Source organism: Artemia franciscana, chromosome 18, assembly GCF_032884065.1.
Source record: "Artemia franciscana chromosome 18, ASM3288406v1, whole genome shotgun sequence".
NCBI lineage: Eukaryota > Metazoa > Arthropoda > Branchiopoda > Anostraca > Artemiidae > Artemia > Artemia franciscana.
Window position 1 is genome coordinate 29,296,690 of NC_088880.1, and position 15,927 is coordinate 29,312,616.

The 15,927-nt window shown below is 33.3% G+C and overlaps 1 protein-coding gene and 1 long non-coding RNA gene across 3 annotated transcripts in view; one reads left to right on the forward strand and one right to left on the reverse strand.

Annotated features, from left to right (window-relative positions):
- The window catches only part of LOC136038846 (uncharacterized), a 75,225-nt gene that overhangs the window by 19,749 nt on the left and 39,549 nt on the right, over window positions 1-15,927 (forward strand). For both annotated transcript variants that reach the window (XM_065722273.1, XM_065722274.1), the window contains exons 2-3: window positions 1,174-1,557; window positions 9,141-9,366. In XM_065722273.1, coding sequence (XP_065578345.1) covers window positions 1,180-1,557; window positions 9,141-9,366 — 604 coding nt within the window. In that variant the 5' untranslated portion in view covers window positions 1,174-1,179. The remainder of the gene's footprint in view (window positions 1-1,173; window positions 1,558-9,140; window positions 9,367-15,927) is intronic.
- Window positions 39-14,295, reverse strand: LOC136038852 (uncharacterized). Its single transcript, XR_010620328.1, has 3 exons — window positions 14,218-14,295; window positions 4,830-4,923; window positions 39-645 (listed from the first exon to the last, which is right to left on the reverse strand). It is a non-coding gene; the product is annotated as an uncharacterized LOC136038852 (long non-coding RNA).

A 15,927-nucleotide genomic window follows, 5' to 3' on the forward strand; every position in this document is an offset into this window, starting at 1 on the left:
CGTCATAAATTCTATTTGTTTTAAGTTTTAATGTTGCTTACTTTCAGTACAAAAGAACTTGCTTTTTATTTTTGTCTGATGTGGCTGTTTGATGTAGTAGGTGAAGTTGTTCTGCTAGGTTTTTAGATAAATTAACAATAACAATTAATTTCTTACTCACTATACAAAAGCATAAGTGGAGCCAAATAATAAAGGCAAGAACGAAAACACGAATAGCACATTACAGTACACATTTACCAGTAGAGCAGAAGGATTAAATTGTGGAGGGGCCGAAGGAAAAACCACATTTTCAGTCAGCTTGGTACTTACATACTCAAAATTAGAAGTATATCAGTCTCACCATTTCTAATGATAATAGCGGTGTTACGATACCATCGCGAAAGGCTACGAAAAAATTTGCAGTATTTAAAATAAAGTATGCGAACCTTTCGCAGATTTTTTTTCAGACGTGGGTAAATCCTCGTAAAAAACAAAACAGAATGATTACAAAAAGCTGAATATAATTTAGTACGAGCCTTTCGAAAGTGTTGCCTGTAGTATGGAACAATCTTATCATAGCCGACTTTAAGCTCCTTTAACATCTCTAAGAAGCTGAGTACGCAGGGGTGAAATACTTGTACAAATATGAATTTCTTGCCACTGGATCTGCGAAATAAAATAAATAGGAAAAGGCTGTAATTCAAGCATCCAGAAATAGACTTTAATTGAAAACTAAATATTCACACTTCTCCATATTTAGTGAAAGACCAATGTACAGAAACATCTGAGAAATCAGGTAAACGGAGAACGGTAATCTGGTTTTAGCACGGCTTAAAAAAAAAAGAAAACCAGGGTCATGTATCATTTTATCATGTAGTTTCAGTGTATACACGTTTTGATGACAGATATTTTTATATTAGTCTTTATATTTTGATATAATGTAACTAATTTTCAATATCATTTCATTTTTTAATATAATTTAAGTCTAAATTTGTTTTTTTAAATGTAATTGATTTCATTTAGTAAAAATTCAATAACATTTATCTGCTTAATTTATAACTTAATATTAATTGATATACCAAGCTTATTTGTATGATGTATATTTTTAACTCACTACTTCTTTTGATTTTTTCTGCATTTCTAAGTTAAAATTTTTTATATAAATAGAAGTATACAAAACTGATTCTTTTCCAGTTTACTATGGAGCAAACAATATCGATCCCTATTTCCACGGAGAAAGACGTATTGGAGAAACTTCACGAAGAGGAACCTAACGATATTATTTGCAACTCTTCCGATATAGAAGAAACAATAGTTGAAAAGATAGAAAATAGAAAAAATAGAGAAGAAAATGAAGTGGACTCTGAAAAACCAAAACCAAAAAAGGAATTTTTGAAAAGGAATTCATCAGCCGAAACTGACATTTCTACTGAAAATTCTGAAAATCAGTTAACGTTGACGAGTATAACAGGTAGGCCGTTACTTAAACCTAATAACATCAACGACAAAGTGGGAAAGTGTTTCAATTGGAGGTGCATATTTAAGAAGAAAAATGAAAAGAAGAAACTAACGAAAGAGGTATATAGACTGTTTCCATTACGATTTTATTAATCATTGTTTGTTTAGGCACCCACAGCCATATCTTTTCATGTCATGCAAACAAATGTTTGGCAATTTAAAAAAGTCTCTGTTATACAGGGTTGCCACCCGGTGAGAAAAAATCACTAGGTTTTGATGATTTTTTGGTTTATTTATTGACTTTTTCAATAATCTAGTGATTTATGTACTGATTTAGAGATTTTTTGCTTATGCAATATGAAAAATCACTAGAAAAAGTAATAAATCACTAGGGGTGGCAACTCTGCAAAAATCGCCAAAAACATCACCTTTTAACTTACCAAAAATATAAATTCTTATAAGCCCGAATAAATATGAATAAGAATATTCAGCCTGGGAATTGGTTCTCCCTGTAAGATGTTGGATTGCTTTAATATCGTCCAGGTCTTGACGTTCCTGAATCTCCGTGTCAAATTTTTCTGGATTTATACTCGACGAGTTTTGACCAAAAAAGAACATAAAAAAAAAAACTAGATATCGCTTGAACTATCAGGGTTTGCACCGAATATGCGTAAACAGGTTTGAATTGAGTGGTAGAAGTGGAAAGGAGGTAAATAAAACAATATTTCCTTGGAGAGGAAGGTGATGTGTCGAAAACAGAGAACAGTGCATTTTTGTCAAATTCGTTTCGAAGGGTGTTTCATTGGGTCCATCTTTAAAGAATTTCATCTTTCCTATCAACCTACCTACTTAGTTATGATGCTGAATTAAAAAATTGGCAAAAATTAGAAGGATTTGTGTGAATTATATTACTTTTTCATAAATATATCTAGGGGGTTGAGGGGAAAGGGGACAATCCTCTTGTACTTTTCGTGAAGATATATCCTTCTATGTGTTGCTATGGCAATACTTATAGAAACTAGAATGTTAATTCTACTTACTAAAGTAGCAATCGTAATAATTCATTGCACCTCAAGCTAAAAATCATGCCAAATATAAGCTAGAAATCATGCCAAAATACTATTGCCTCAACTATCAGGGAAATTAAAGCTTGAGCTTTAGGTCTGAGCTTCCAAGAGGTATAACTAGGATACCAACTTCTACCAAGTTTGGCTGACATCTGACAAACTCTTCCGTTAGATGTCCAAGTGACAAGAATTCAGGGATACTGTTGATTCCCTTCCTCTTAGAAGTCCATATCCCCGCTACACATAGCTAGGGCTATGCTTAATGAGGTACAATATCCCTTGTTGTAGATATCCTGGGAACAATAATTTAGAAAGACTGTACTTCTTTTTCTATCTATTAACTAAAAAAAACTTTCTGAAAATGATGTTTTTCAAAGAAAAGTGAAGGCCATATTAAACTTGAGATCAGTGAATACAAATATCTGTTAAAATTCAAACTCAAAAGACCAAAAAATAATATCAAGAATTAATGAAACCCAAAACGAACAAGAATTAAATAGACAATCGTAGGAAAAAAACATACAACAAGTACAATTATAAATAAATATAAAACCCTTAAAGCGAATATTACTTAAATTGAATATGTAAATCAAGCGTAAATCGAAAAAAAATATTATTGAAGTATAAATAAAACCCAAAAGGAACAGAAATTAAATAAACAATCAATACAAACAAAAATACAATAGATATTAATATAAATGAATAAATAAATCTTAAAACGAGTGAAACTTAAATTGAATATACAATTCAAGCTTGAAACGAAAAAAACTCACTACAAACAAGAGTTTGGGTATGGCCTCCTTCTCTCACTGTAAAAGTCTAAAACCTACTGCGTCATTGGCGCTTTAAGACAGATATGTGTCCTGAACAGCCTTGGAATGTACAAATAAAATGAAATTGAATATATGATATATGATGATATTGATTGTTGGAAAATCATCATATCAAGATTTTATTTCATTGTATTTTTTTTCATTTTCAATGCTATAATAGCTGGAAAAGAAAATATTTGTAATAAAATTCGTTGTCAGCGAAGCACCAGTGACACAGTAGGCTTTAGGTTTTTACAGTTAAAGAAGGGGGCAGCATCCAAACTTGTTTGTAGTGGAACTATATTTGTATTGAACAATCTTAGAACGAACCAGTAAATTAAACTGAATATTTGATGGATAGTGATACTAATTGCTGAAAGCTCATCAGTTCAAAATGTTGCTGTAATTTTAATGTTTATTTTGAATATTAAGTACAAAAGAAACTATTTGTATTATAATCTGTTTTCAGTAAAACGCCAATGACACAGTAGATTTTAGACTTTTACAGTGACAGAAGGAGGCAGTACTTGTTAGTACTTGTTATTTGCTTGTTTGCTATGACTGTTTATTTAATTTCTGTTCATTTTCGGTTTCATTTTTTCGTTAATAGTAATCTCTGGTCGTTTTGAGCTTTAACAGATATTTGTATCTGCTGAGCTTAAGTTTGGTATGGTCTTTACTTTTCTTTGAAAAACTTCTTTTCCGGGAAGTATTTTATTAATTAATTTTCGTTCTTTTTTTATTGCAAATTACACGTTTTTAATAAATTCCTCATTTCGAAATCAAATTCTTTTTCAACATTGAACGTTCATCAAAGTATCAAAACTAGCATCAAAGTAACAATATCAAAGTCTAAGTCTAAGTATTACAGTAAACAAAGCCTGTACCCGGGCCCTGGTGGGTTTAGTCGACATCATAGTTTTTCTTATCTGACCTTTTAACTATTTTTAACAAAAACCCTATTTCAAAATTAGCCCTCTCTGAAGTTTATACAAGCATCCCTTCCATAAGAGCCATATATGCCCCCAAGGCATAATTTACAACGCCCGGCCTGGGCCCTGGGTGGCTGTTACGATACCGGAGTTTCTGTTATCTGACCTTTTAACTATTTTTAACAAAATGGCTATCTCAAAATTTTATCTGATGTATTTAGGGGGATAAGGCGTGGGGGGGGGGGTAGCTGTCCTCGGATTACTTTTGACTCTTAAAGAGTGAACTAGAACTTTCAAAGATAATTTCTCAAACCACATTGGCCTGCCATAACATAAAAAAAGAAAACGATCTAAAATGTGGTTTTTAAACGCCAGATGAAAATACTGAAGAAAACACAGAAAGCAAATATTTCTAGAAAACAACCACCTCTCTTCTTCACCGCAAACGAAATAATATATCAAGGAAGGTACAAAAACCAAAAAATAAGCGTGGAAAGTACAGCAAAACCAATGAAAACAACGCCAAAAAATTAAATAATTGCAATAAAAGACCAAAAATTAAAAGAATTAAAGTCAAATACCCAAAAAACAATAAAGTGAGTTATTCGCCAATATCCACGATTTGTCAAAATTCCAAACAAATTTGAACTGCCAACGACGGATACTAACGAACAACTGAGAAATAAAGAAGCAAATTCATTCAGTCAAACAAACGAAGCAGCAATTTCATAAATTGGAGAACTATGTCACCTGACTTCTGATTTTGTTACATAATAGGGTTTGGGGTGTTGCGTAATAGGGTTTGTAAGAGTCCACTAGTCTAGCAGGAAATTTTTTTAAGACATTTTTCTTCAGGGTGTTTTACAAGTTGTTTCAAGACATCCCTAGACATTTTTCAGACACTTTTCAAGACTTTTCAAGGCGTTTTTCAAGACTTGTCTTTTAAAATTTTCTTCAAGACGTTTCAAGATATTCAAGAGTTTTTCCAAGACATTTTTTCTTCAAGGCGTTTTTCTTCATGATTTCTTTGGTTGTTATGTAATAGGGGAATGTCTACCAATGTTAAGGATGACGAATTCTAACGTGACTTGTTTCTCCAGGCCCTCGTGGGGGACCCCCTGTTGTAACTGTGGAGGGCACACACGTGGGGTGTTACGTAATGATAATTCACCAATGGGTTCTTACATAATACTTTATGAGAGTCTTTTTCTTTTAAGACGTTTTTCTCAGGGAACCCTTATATTCCAGAGATTTTTTGTCCACATTAGGATTCGAAAGGGCATTTCCATCCAATGGAACTACGCCCTAGACAGCTGGACCAGCAATCTATTCCTATTATTATGATTCGGGAAATAGATTCTACAAAAGAACCAATTTCACACACGGAGAATTCCCATATTCCGCTTAATAGAATGATTAAGCTATTGATTCCGTGTTCCCAATGACTGCAACAATGGAGATGCAGAGGGGAAAATCGAGTGCTGAAAATTTCTTACACTTGGTATTCATCTGCATGTTAATTAATGCTTTAAAAAGTGTTATCAGATAATACTACTATCAGAGATGAAATAAAAGCAAGAGTACCTAGCTAGAATATGCTACGGCTTCATACCTGATTTATCTTGATTACACTTTGTCTGATTACTCTTTACTACACAGAATTTTACACTTATATTAAGGGCATTCTTGAATGAACATACCTCTGTGCATAGGCTACAAGATTCTTAATTTTTTTTAGTGAGATAGATTGAACTTTTATCCTCGATCAATAAATATAGAAGATATAAAATTTTGCACAAATAAATTTTATTTATAAAAACAAATTTACAAGCATTATTAAAACACAGAAAAAAGCAATTCCAATTCAAAATGAAAAAAGTGAAAAAAACTTATAAAGGATAAAATGTAAGCAAAAAGAACCATGAATTAAATAAAGACAGGATCCTACCAACGATTCCAGAAGGGGGGACTTGATATTAGAGGTAAACTTAAACCACATTGAGACATTTTTGAGGGTTTTTAATGAATATCTCTTGTTTCTTTATGCTAAGACTATACATTCCCCGTTGACAAGCGCACATCTGAATAATATGTTCTCTTCGAATTTCACATAATCTAAGGTAAATTTAAGCCACATTAAGATATTTGGGTGTTTAATGGAAATACCTTGTTTCTTTGACTGACGTTAGATTTCACTTCCCTTTGGTCTAAAAAAAATCTTTTAAAACCTCCCAGCTTAACTTTTAACCCCTAGCAGTTGTTTTTCCACGCAATTTACGCCACCAAGACAATATGTGGCTGGCCCTTAAAAAACAGAAAACAATGTAAACTCAAAAAGTGGAAAAAACATCAAAAAATCTTACAAAGGATAAAATATAAGCAAAAGGAACCATGAATTAAAGAAAGGCAGGTGGGAATCCTACCAATCAATTCTAGAGGGGGGAGCTTGATCTTAGAGGTAAATTTAAGCCACATTAAGATATTTTTGAGCGCTCTTAATGAAAAGCCCTCGTTTCTTTGAGCCAAGCCCATACATTCCCGTTGACAAGTGCACATTGAAACAATGTTTTCTCTTCGAATTTCAAATAATTTTGTTAGAGGTAGATTGAAATCACATTGAGATATGTTGAGGCTTTTAATGGAAATTCTTTGTTTCTTTGGGCCAAGACTATATATTCCCCGTTGACAAGCACACATTTGAATTATATTTTCTTTTTAAATTTCACATAATCTCGTTAGAGGTAAATTTAAGCCAAATTAAGACGTTTTTGAGGTCTTTTAATGAAAATACCTGGTTTCTTTGACTGAGCTTTAGATTTCACTCTTCTATGGTCGAAAACTTTCTTTTAGCGACTCACAGATTAATTATAAGCTTTAGAAAATGTTAGTCCTAGCAATTTACGCCACTATACCATGCTATTACCTCGGGCACCCTCTGATATCCACCATTTTATACTTCTCAAGACATTTCCAGATATTTTATTGTTAAAAATCATGCATTAAAACCAATGGCTCATGTTTTCGCAAGCCATGTTTTCGCTAACATTTCAATTCACACCAGTGTGTCACACTATGACTAGCCTTCTGGCACCCTCTAGCACCCTCTCATCATTCCTGAGACATTTTTCAGGTATTTTCTTGTAAAAGCTATGATTTAAATCCATTGGTTTGTGTTTTTGCAAGCCAACCCGCCATGACACACCATGTCAATTCAGCATTTTTACGAAATGACGTGAAAAAAACGCAATAAGAACTCAAGCTTTCAGCCAACTTTTGCTATTTCAATTCACCTGAATTTTGACCTATTATCTGCTAAAGCCTTAATATTAAATAATTTCTCAGCTTTCTGAAGGTTCTTTACTGCATAATCTAAATTTTAGCTTAGAATTAGACATTTAAGCCTTCTAAGATTTTCCAATCTTTCCCTTTTGCAGTAAAAAAAGGTTCCGAAAATATTTTTTTCGCGTTAAACTAAAGAGCTTAGAACGAAAAGTGGCGTAGGTGAAGGGGGTTTCTGTTTATGCTAAAGCTAACTGTATGTTTTGATGGAAACATTACAAGTGTTCTGACTTCTTTTTTTACAATATTTTCACGAATAAATGTGCCTTTTTATGCTCATTCGCTTTAGTATATTCAGATTTCAGTCAGACTAAATTCGGTTGACTGTCTTCAGTCAAAACATTTTGAAAGTTAATGAGTAAATCAAAGACTTGTAAGCAACCTCCTAGACTAATTTTACATTCTGATAAGCTTTCAGTAAAACAGAATTTAAAATTTTGCGAGAAGACCAAGTCGCTGAGGCAGTCACCGATCCTCATTTTTTGAATATTTTAGGTTCTTTATGATTCATAAAATCCCTACTTTAATGTGAAAAAAAAATTAAAGCAGCATTTCTGTCGGTTCTCATTTTGTATATAAAACGTCAAATTACAGGCAATATAGTAATTCGCTTAAGAGCAAAACATACTCCTGGATGGGAGTTTGCCCTTGCAAATTTATTGAGTTCTATTTGGCTTTCTGATATCTTAAATCAAATAGCTACCTGATAATATTTGATTATTGTCCTGATTTGGGTTACAGATAGTTGCTCTGCGACTCAAACGGTGGAAGATGGTAGCATTGCGAGGCTTGACCTTTTTTGCTTAATAATGGAGCATTAGGATAAAAAAAAATATCTTGGAATAACTATGTTTTATACGGCCGTTGATTCAGCATCATCACAAATGAAAAAGTACAGCCCTTAAATATGTCCAGGGGCTGTAACTAGCCAAAGCAAGGAATTTTTAGGTCATAATTTACCTATTTATCAAGCGTCAGGTATTTATCCAATAAATCTTGTTTAGGGGATTCCCCGTATGTCTCTCTGTGCAGGTAAACATACGGAAACAAATCTTTAATTGCTTATTCAAAATCTTTCTTTGACAAAAGGGGAGTTCCTGCCCCGTTAAGATTTATTGATTTAATTATTTTTTACCACACCGTCTTGACAATTGCTTCAGAGAAAATACCAAAATTACTAGCTTTGCATATAAAGACCTAAAATTTCCTTCCTGTGCTTTTCAGAAAGTTTTGAATTTAATGTCTAATCTTATGATAATAATACCCGCATTTGAAAATTCTTTCCTCATGTATTCGAAATTCGACACATTTTTAGGCACCAATAGTTTTGAAAAGTGGCCCTAAACTTAATGAGTGATGTAATCAGCATAAAAATCAAATTCTTATAATGTGAGTGCTATTTTTGAAGTTCTGTTTTACAGAGATCATTGCCTAAAAAACACACGCCAAATTGTAAATCTGCACTCTTTTGCAGTTTTGGTAGGTTGCACTCGGTTGTAAAAAGTAGTAAGACCTATTGAGATTGTGCAAAACTGATTACATATTTTTTCCAGGAGATTCAAGAAGAAATTGAAGCTTTGAGACGGCGTTTCAAGCCACCTGACGGTGGATATGGTTGGCTAGTTGTATTAGGCACATTCCTCATCCAATTTTGGATAACAGGGCTGATAAAGTCTTTTGGGATAGTATTTTTGGAAGTATTGACCGTCTTCCCAAATTCCAGTGCTTCTCTTGCAGCCTGGATTCCTGCCATTTTAACCTTCATATCACTCATTTTATGTAAGTTCATTTTTCCTTAAATTTATTAAGGTACGTTTATGAAGTATTAAAATGACTGTGTTTATAATGTATTCAATACCTGAGGAAATTTTATTGAGACACGTTAATGACTTATTGCTAGCACATTGGCTACTAGCGAATTTTTAGTTTCTTAACTTTTAGGACAAAAGCAAAAAAAAAAAAATATTACCCCCAGTCTCAGTGGTACTCGGGAAATTAATCTATAATTTATGACTACACCTAGATCAGTCTTAAAGTCTTCACAAGGCTTGATTTAATCTACATTCCCTATTTGTTTTACATTTCTACTTTTATCTTAGTTTGTCTCGTCTATTTCAGCACCCACCTAAACCTTAATACAACTTGAAGTTACAAGTCCTAAGGACTTTTCCTCGGTCCCTCCAAGTCCCTGTGGACCTATCTTAGGTTTGTCCATACCTAAAGATAACAAGGCTTGTCTTGTGGTTGTTTTATAACTATTAGTTTTAAGGGTAGTACCCAATTTTTATCAGTGCCGCCACGTTGAACCGTGGAAATAAATAAGCCAAACTAATTATCTAAATTCCACGATGCTTTTCGTCGAAAATTCTGTAAAAAAAATCAGTTGAATCCCATCCCAAGGATAACTACAACTTCAAAGAAAAGCTACACTTTTCAAGGTGTTTGGTGCCATATGTCACTAGATTTTTTTTTGCTAATTTTTCACCCTTGGTTCTTCTTTTTAGATTTCGCTTCCTACTACCAAAAACTGCATATCTTTTTATGGAAGTGTCTTTCATTAATAATTTAAATTCCCAATTTTACCTAATTTTTATGGTGCATATGGCTCATTTAGTTTCGAATTCGAAATTTCATTTGAAATTTTAAATCTTAGCAGATACAGTTTAATTTTTAATTATAACAGGTTTCATTTTTACTGTCCTTTATACTTTGATTTGAATTCAGTTTCATTTTAAATTTGATTCCACAGATTCAATCAACAGATTTAATCTGTTGGCAGATTTTATTTTTACAGGTTTCAATTAGAACAGATCCAATCCCATTTTCAACTTGAACAGATTTCATTTTACTGTCCTTTATGCTTCAAGAATAGACTGTATGTGAATTTCAGTTTCATTTTCAATTTGATTCCACAGATTCAATTAACGGATTTAATCTGTTGGTAGATTTTATTTTAACAGGTTTCAATTAAAACAGATCCAATTTCATTTTCAACTTGAACAGATTTCATTTTACTGTCCTTTGTACTTTGAATATAGACTGTATACGAATTTGAATTTAAGTTTCATTTTCAATTTGATTCCACAGATTCAATTAACAGATTAAATCTGTTGACAAATTTTATTTTAACAGGTTTCAACTAGAACAGATTAAATTTAATTTTCCAACTGGAATAGATTTCGTTTTACTGTCCTTTATACTACAAGAATAAAGTAAATTTAAATTTTTCTTTCACTTCATTTTTTAACTTCTTTTCACAGATTCAATTAACAGATTCATTATGTTGACAGATTTCATTTTAACAGTTATCAGTTAGAGCAGATTCAACTTCATTTTTCAGCTTGAACTAATTTTTTTTTTTTTTTTACTATCCTTTATTCTATAAGAATAAAGCATATACGAATTCTAAGAAACAACCTAGAGTTTTGAACCCCCTCCTCTAGCGAAATAGTGCTTTATGCTTTAATTTTGAGCGTAAGTTATTTTGTTAAAGTAAGTCAAGTATGTTATTTTGTTATCAGATAATGTATTTGCGCTATGGACTTAAGACTTCAGATATACCTATACGCTTATCTATCTAACTGTATAAAGAAGAACTAGAATAAATGGATTTCGAATTTCAGTTTCCAGGCAAGATGATGATATGAGATGTGCATTAGTTTAAATATGATCTTTTGCCCTGGAATTTATGAAATCGGAGTAAATATTTGCTTCAAAAAGATAAAAATTGCATATCCTGTGAGAAATATTAATTAACGCAAATAATGTGAGTGCATGCACTGTTAAAGTACTTGTTGAATAACAAATGAACAAACTTGTGCTCTTACATAAAAATTGATAATAATTTTAATGGAATCACTTATCTTTCAAAATTTCGACTTGTCTTGCTAATATTTAACTGGATTATAATTTATTTCTTTAACTGCTAAATTTCTTTAACTTCGATACTGGATTCGTTTGGCCGTCAATAGTCAAAACGAAATTCCCTAGAAAACATATTTTCAATCTAAATTCCTGATCTGAGGTCATCCGTCCTAACATATCGATGGGCGAAGTCTTCAAAAGCTCTAGTCCCTTCAGGTGCATTCACAAAAATATAGAGGGAGGCAATATATGTATTTTTTATTTAGGAAGGGAATTTATCCAATGAAATTACCATAAAATTACATTTTAAAATATTTGTGATATTTAAATCTCAAAAATGTAGAGATTTTATATAATTTTTTTTTTTACTTTTCTAAAATCTGACAGTCCCATAGTTGGCACCCCTTGAAGATATTTTCTTTTTGAATGTTCCTTGGTTAAAACTAGATATTTTACTAATGTTTGCCATTCAATTCCGTAAATTCAGGCCGTTATTTTCATAGCTTTTTATCAAAGAGGGAGGTAACAAATTGCAATTAAGGAGTGAAAATTGTCATTAAGGAGTGAATTAAGGCTGCTAATAGCAGCCAAAATTCTAATAAGAGAGTTTTCCTATTAATTAATACGTCAAAAGAATTTGCCTTTTATGCTGATTCAAATCATATAAGATTTATTACTTTTGAAGTTATTCATCAAAAGATATAGGCCCAAGAAAATTGATCCCCAGAAATGCAAGAGATCTTGACGGAAATCGCACCATCAATCTCACCCATATTGAAGGAGCCTATTTTAGAGGCTTCTATCTTTTGTCTTCAGAAACATGAAATTTTACATTTATTACTTCATGAATGGGTGGTTGTGAGCATTTTTCCTAGGGGTAATTTTGTCAATCCATTGGTTCTAGAATGTGGGAAAAATCAAAGAGAAATCTTTCTCTTTCAAAGAGAAGTCAAATTATAGTTCCTTTTTAAGTATCCAAAATAATTCTGCCACAGAAAAGTGGAGTCTTCTGCCATTTCTTTGGGGGCACAAAACTTCAGTTTTTCTCCATAGTGGGCTCAAGATGCTATCGATCGAAAACTATGGGATAGGCAATCAGTTTAAAGTGTCTTAAAAAATGTATGTTGAAGTTTTCAACTTCGGAGGAAGTAAAGCCGCATGGTGGGGGCTTTCGCTGCTAAAAGTAAGGCAAGCCATCGGAGATAAATAAATTAAAATAAGGATTTATTTTAAAGCTTCATTTAACTAAGTTGACTCACGTACTCTTTGATAAATTCATATGCTTGGGAATCAGATCATTGTGAAGGGGGATGGGGGTGTTCCTGATTCCTCAGGAAGTGCTTTAAAAGGTCTGGCGGGCAAAAATTAATCTTTAATATCTCTTCACGTAAACAAAGTCTGGATATGGGTGCTGCAGGGTTATAGCTCCCTTCTTACTGCAGACATAATTTTATTTTTTTCCCATAAAAGGATTCATTCATGTGCTTACAGGCACAAATGATAGAGAGATTCGAGGTAGGGGGCAATTTATGGGTGTCGTCAGTAAATTTACAAGGAGCAAGTAACACCTGGAACTTTGTTTTTGCCAACTTTTAAGGGGAAATATTGGGTTTATGTTTTTTCTTTTATTACACAGTTAGTGATAGAGAACTGTAAGTAAAAACTCATGACGAATCATGCTAATAAAAAAAAGGTAAAGAATACAGCATTAGACTTTACAGTCCCTACCGGCGGTGCTGATCTCCGTTTCTTGGCCCTTCAGCCAGGAAGTGCAATGGGGGGCTGGGGGCTAACCATACTGTGCTTTCGCAAACCCTTCCTGTTAACCTTCCCCAGATTTCTCTAGGTACCCATTTAGGGCTAGGTCAATTCTGGCTTAGCTTACAGTGTCACAATCATGCTAATACTAACCAAAAATCTAAAAAGGAAAGTTTTGATAACTATATATTCACTAAAAGAAACAGCTCTTTATGGTGATAATGACATATAAAATTTATTAAGCCTAAAGCTATCCACCAAAGTTACGAGTAGAAAATAATTTTATTCAAGAAGGATGGTCACGGGCACTTGTTTATATGTTTTTTCCTTGGCTGTAGCCACATCGAATATTGGTCCTAGGAAGTTGCAAAAAGGCTCATTAGGGGGAAAGAAAATGAATGTTTTGATTAGAAGAATAGATTGTACCGAAAGATTTTAGCATTTTCTGCCATTTGTGGCGTAATCGACAGCACTTCTTGTCGAAAGGGTTCCGAAAATACTTCGAGTGAAAAATTTGAGATCGTGTTAAATTTTTCGAATAGCTATTAATCTTGGAGACAGTAATACCCGGTGGATTCATTCCTGTAGATATACGTAGTGCATATAAAATAAACGACTCGCTGAGATATTTCTTTTAAAGCTTCGTTAATTATACCTAGTCATTTACGCCTAATAAAGTTATTTAAAGTGAAGTTTAATTGCACGTCGGCCATTATGGAGAAGAGGTTCTATAATCTTTATGTTGGTAGAGAGGGTATGCCTGAAGCAAAAAAAGCTTTTTAACTCAAATTTCCTAACTCTCCGAGAGCCTTCAGATAAATACAAAGGGAGGTTCCGTGGAGGAAGGGGGTGATAATTAATCACTTTAGATTTTTGGGAGTATTTTTAGGCTACGCTGTTGGTATTGGTAAGGGGGAATAATACCCCTTTTATTGAAGACAATATTTTGGCTGTCCTCCAACAAAACCTGCATTTACATTTGGGTAAGTTCCGAAAAAAACGACAAACCTTGTTTTTTATAGCTGCTTCTTTTGTAACACCATTTTTAATGTTTTGAAGTATCACAAAAGTAGAAAATAATTCACTGATTCCAATAATTACAAATTCATCGCGTTTTTTAAAACGTAGGAAAAAGTAGATGCTAGGTTTTGTCAGTTTTTTCCTAGCGAGGTCAACACAAAATTCCATTGACAGAACCTATTATCTACACCTATTTGCATTTTAAAAAAATGTTAGCAACGCTCTTGCGCCTTCTAACATACCAAATTTCGACGAATTAAGAATATTTGAACAAAAGCGTATACAGACTGTTATTCTTCTTCATATGGGTCATCTTGGTCTATTTTCAAGTCTGATGGAAGGATCTCCCAAATTTGACGCCTATTGCTCGGCATCATTGGGCTTAATGTACAATGACGTCCTTTTCTCTTTAGAAATACCTATTGGTATTGAGTCTGGGTGCGTCATTTTCTTGTTATTGAATGGCTTTTGAAGAAAGTCAGAAATATCAACTTCATGACTCTCAAAGCTGGTACGGTAAAACAGATTTCAGGATCCTTCACGGAATTCAGCTTCGACAATGTCTTTCAAGTCAGGCAGCTTGGCCTTCTTTGTTTCTCTCTTGTTTTATTATTTTAGCTCCAATTTTGAAAGGAACTATCCATTGTGACAAAGTATATTGAAAAATACTATCTATTTTTTCACCAAGCGAAGCTCATTCCCTGGTATTAATACTATAAAAAAACTCCACTACCAAATTACTTCGTTGTCATATCCTGGTTTGTTAGACTCAGCTTTTTTCTAAGGATTGTTATTGGCATCTCACGCATGGTTTCTCTTGGTATTGTAAATCCGACACCTGAGTACAAATCCGAATTAAAAGTTGATGAGAAACTGCTTTTTAACCGAACCATATTGAGTTCCTTCTCTTGTCTATCCTTGTTAAAAGTTGATGGTTTGTGAACTCTAGATCCAATAAAAATCAATTAATGGCTTTCAATTAAAACTCTAAGCAAAAACAGGAAATAGCTGTTTAACTGGCGGCTGAAATTAGATTAAAGTACGAATAAGAGTATAATTAGAGATGTTAATAGTTTAGTATTTAGTCTAGATTTAGGATTTTTTCATTAAGAAGTTGCTGGCTAATGAGGATGTTCATGTTTTGGGATTGTATTGTCAAAATGTCACGAGTACGACTACTTAAATCAGCTTATTTAGAAGCTCTTAAATGCGACTCTCCTGGTTCATGGTCGTACCAGGTAAGGGGAATTTTTCAGAATTGTGCAGGGGGTGGAATATGGATTAAGTTTAAAAAATGAGACTGCAATGACCGTAGGTGTATTTTGCAAGGTCGAGAATTGTGTCAAGATGAATTTAAGAAAGGAAGAGTTAAAGCATGTTATTGAACTGAGTGAATAGTTTTCAACTTAGGTGAAAAAATATTCAGGAAGGAGGCAATGGGAAGGTAGCGCTTACTTTCCCCTATATGTTGAGTTACGGAAGTGAGTGTGGGTCATATAATGTTTAAGTGTATACTTTATCTGTGCACAACGCATGCGATTTGTCGTAGGAGTTGAAATCACTCAACGTATGCGGCATTGAAGAAAACGGATGGTTTTCGTCGTTCGTCACACGATTTGTGTTATTTGTTGCATGTCGCAGGATTTTGCGCGAAATTGTGGCAGTGGGAACCAGGGGATAAAGTGCAATAGCCTTTTT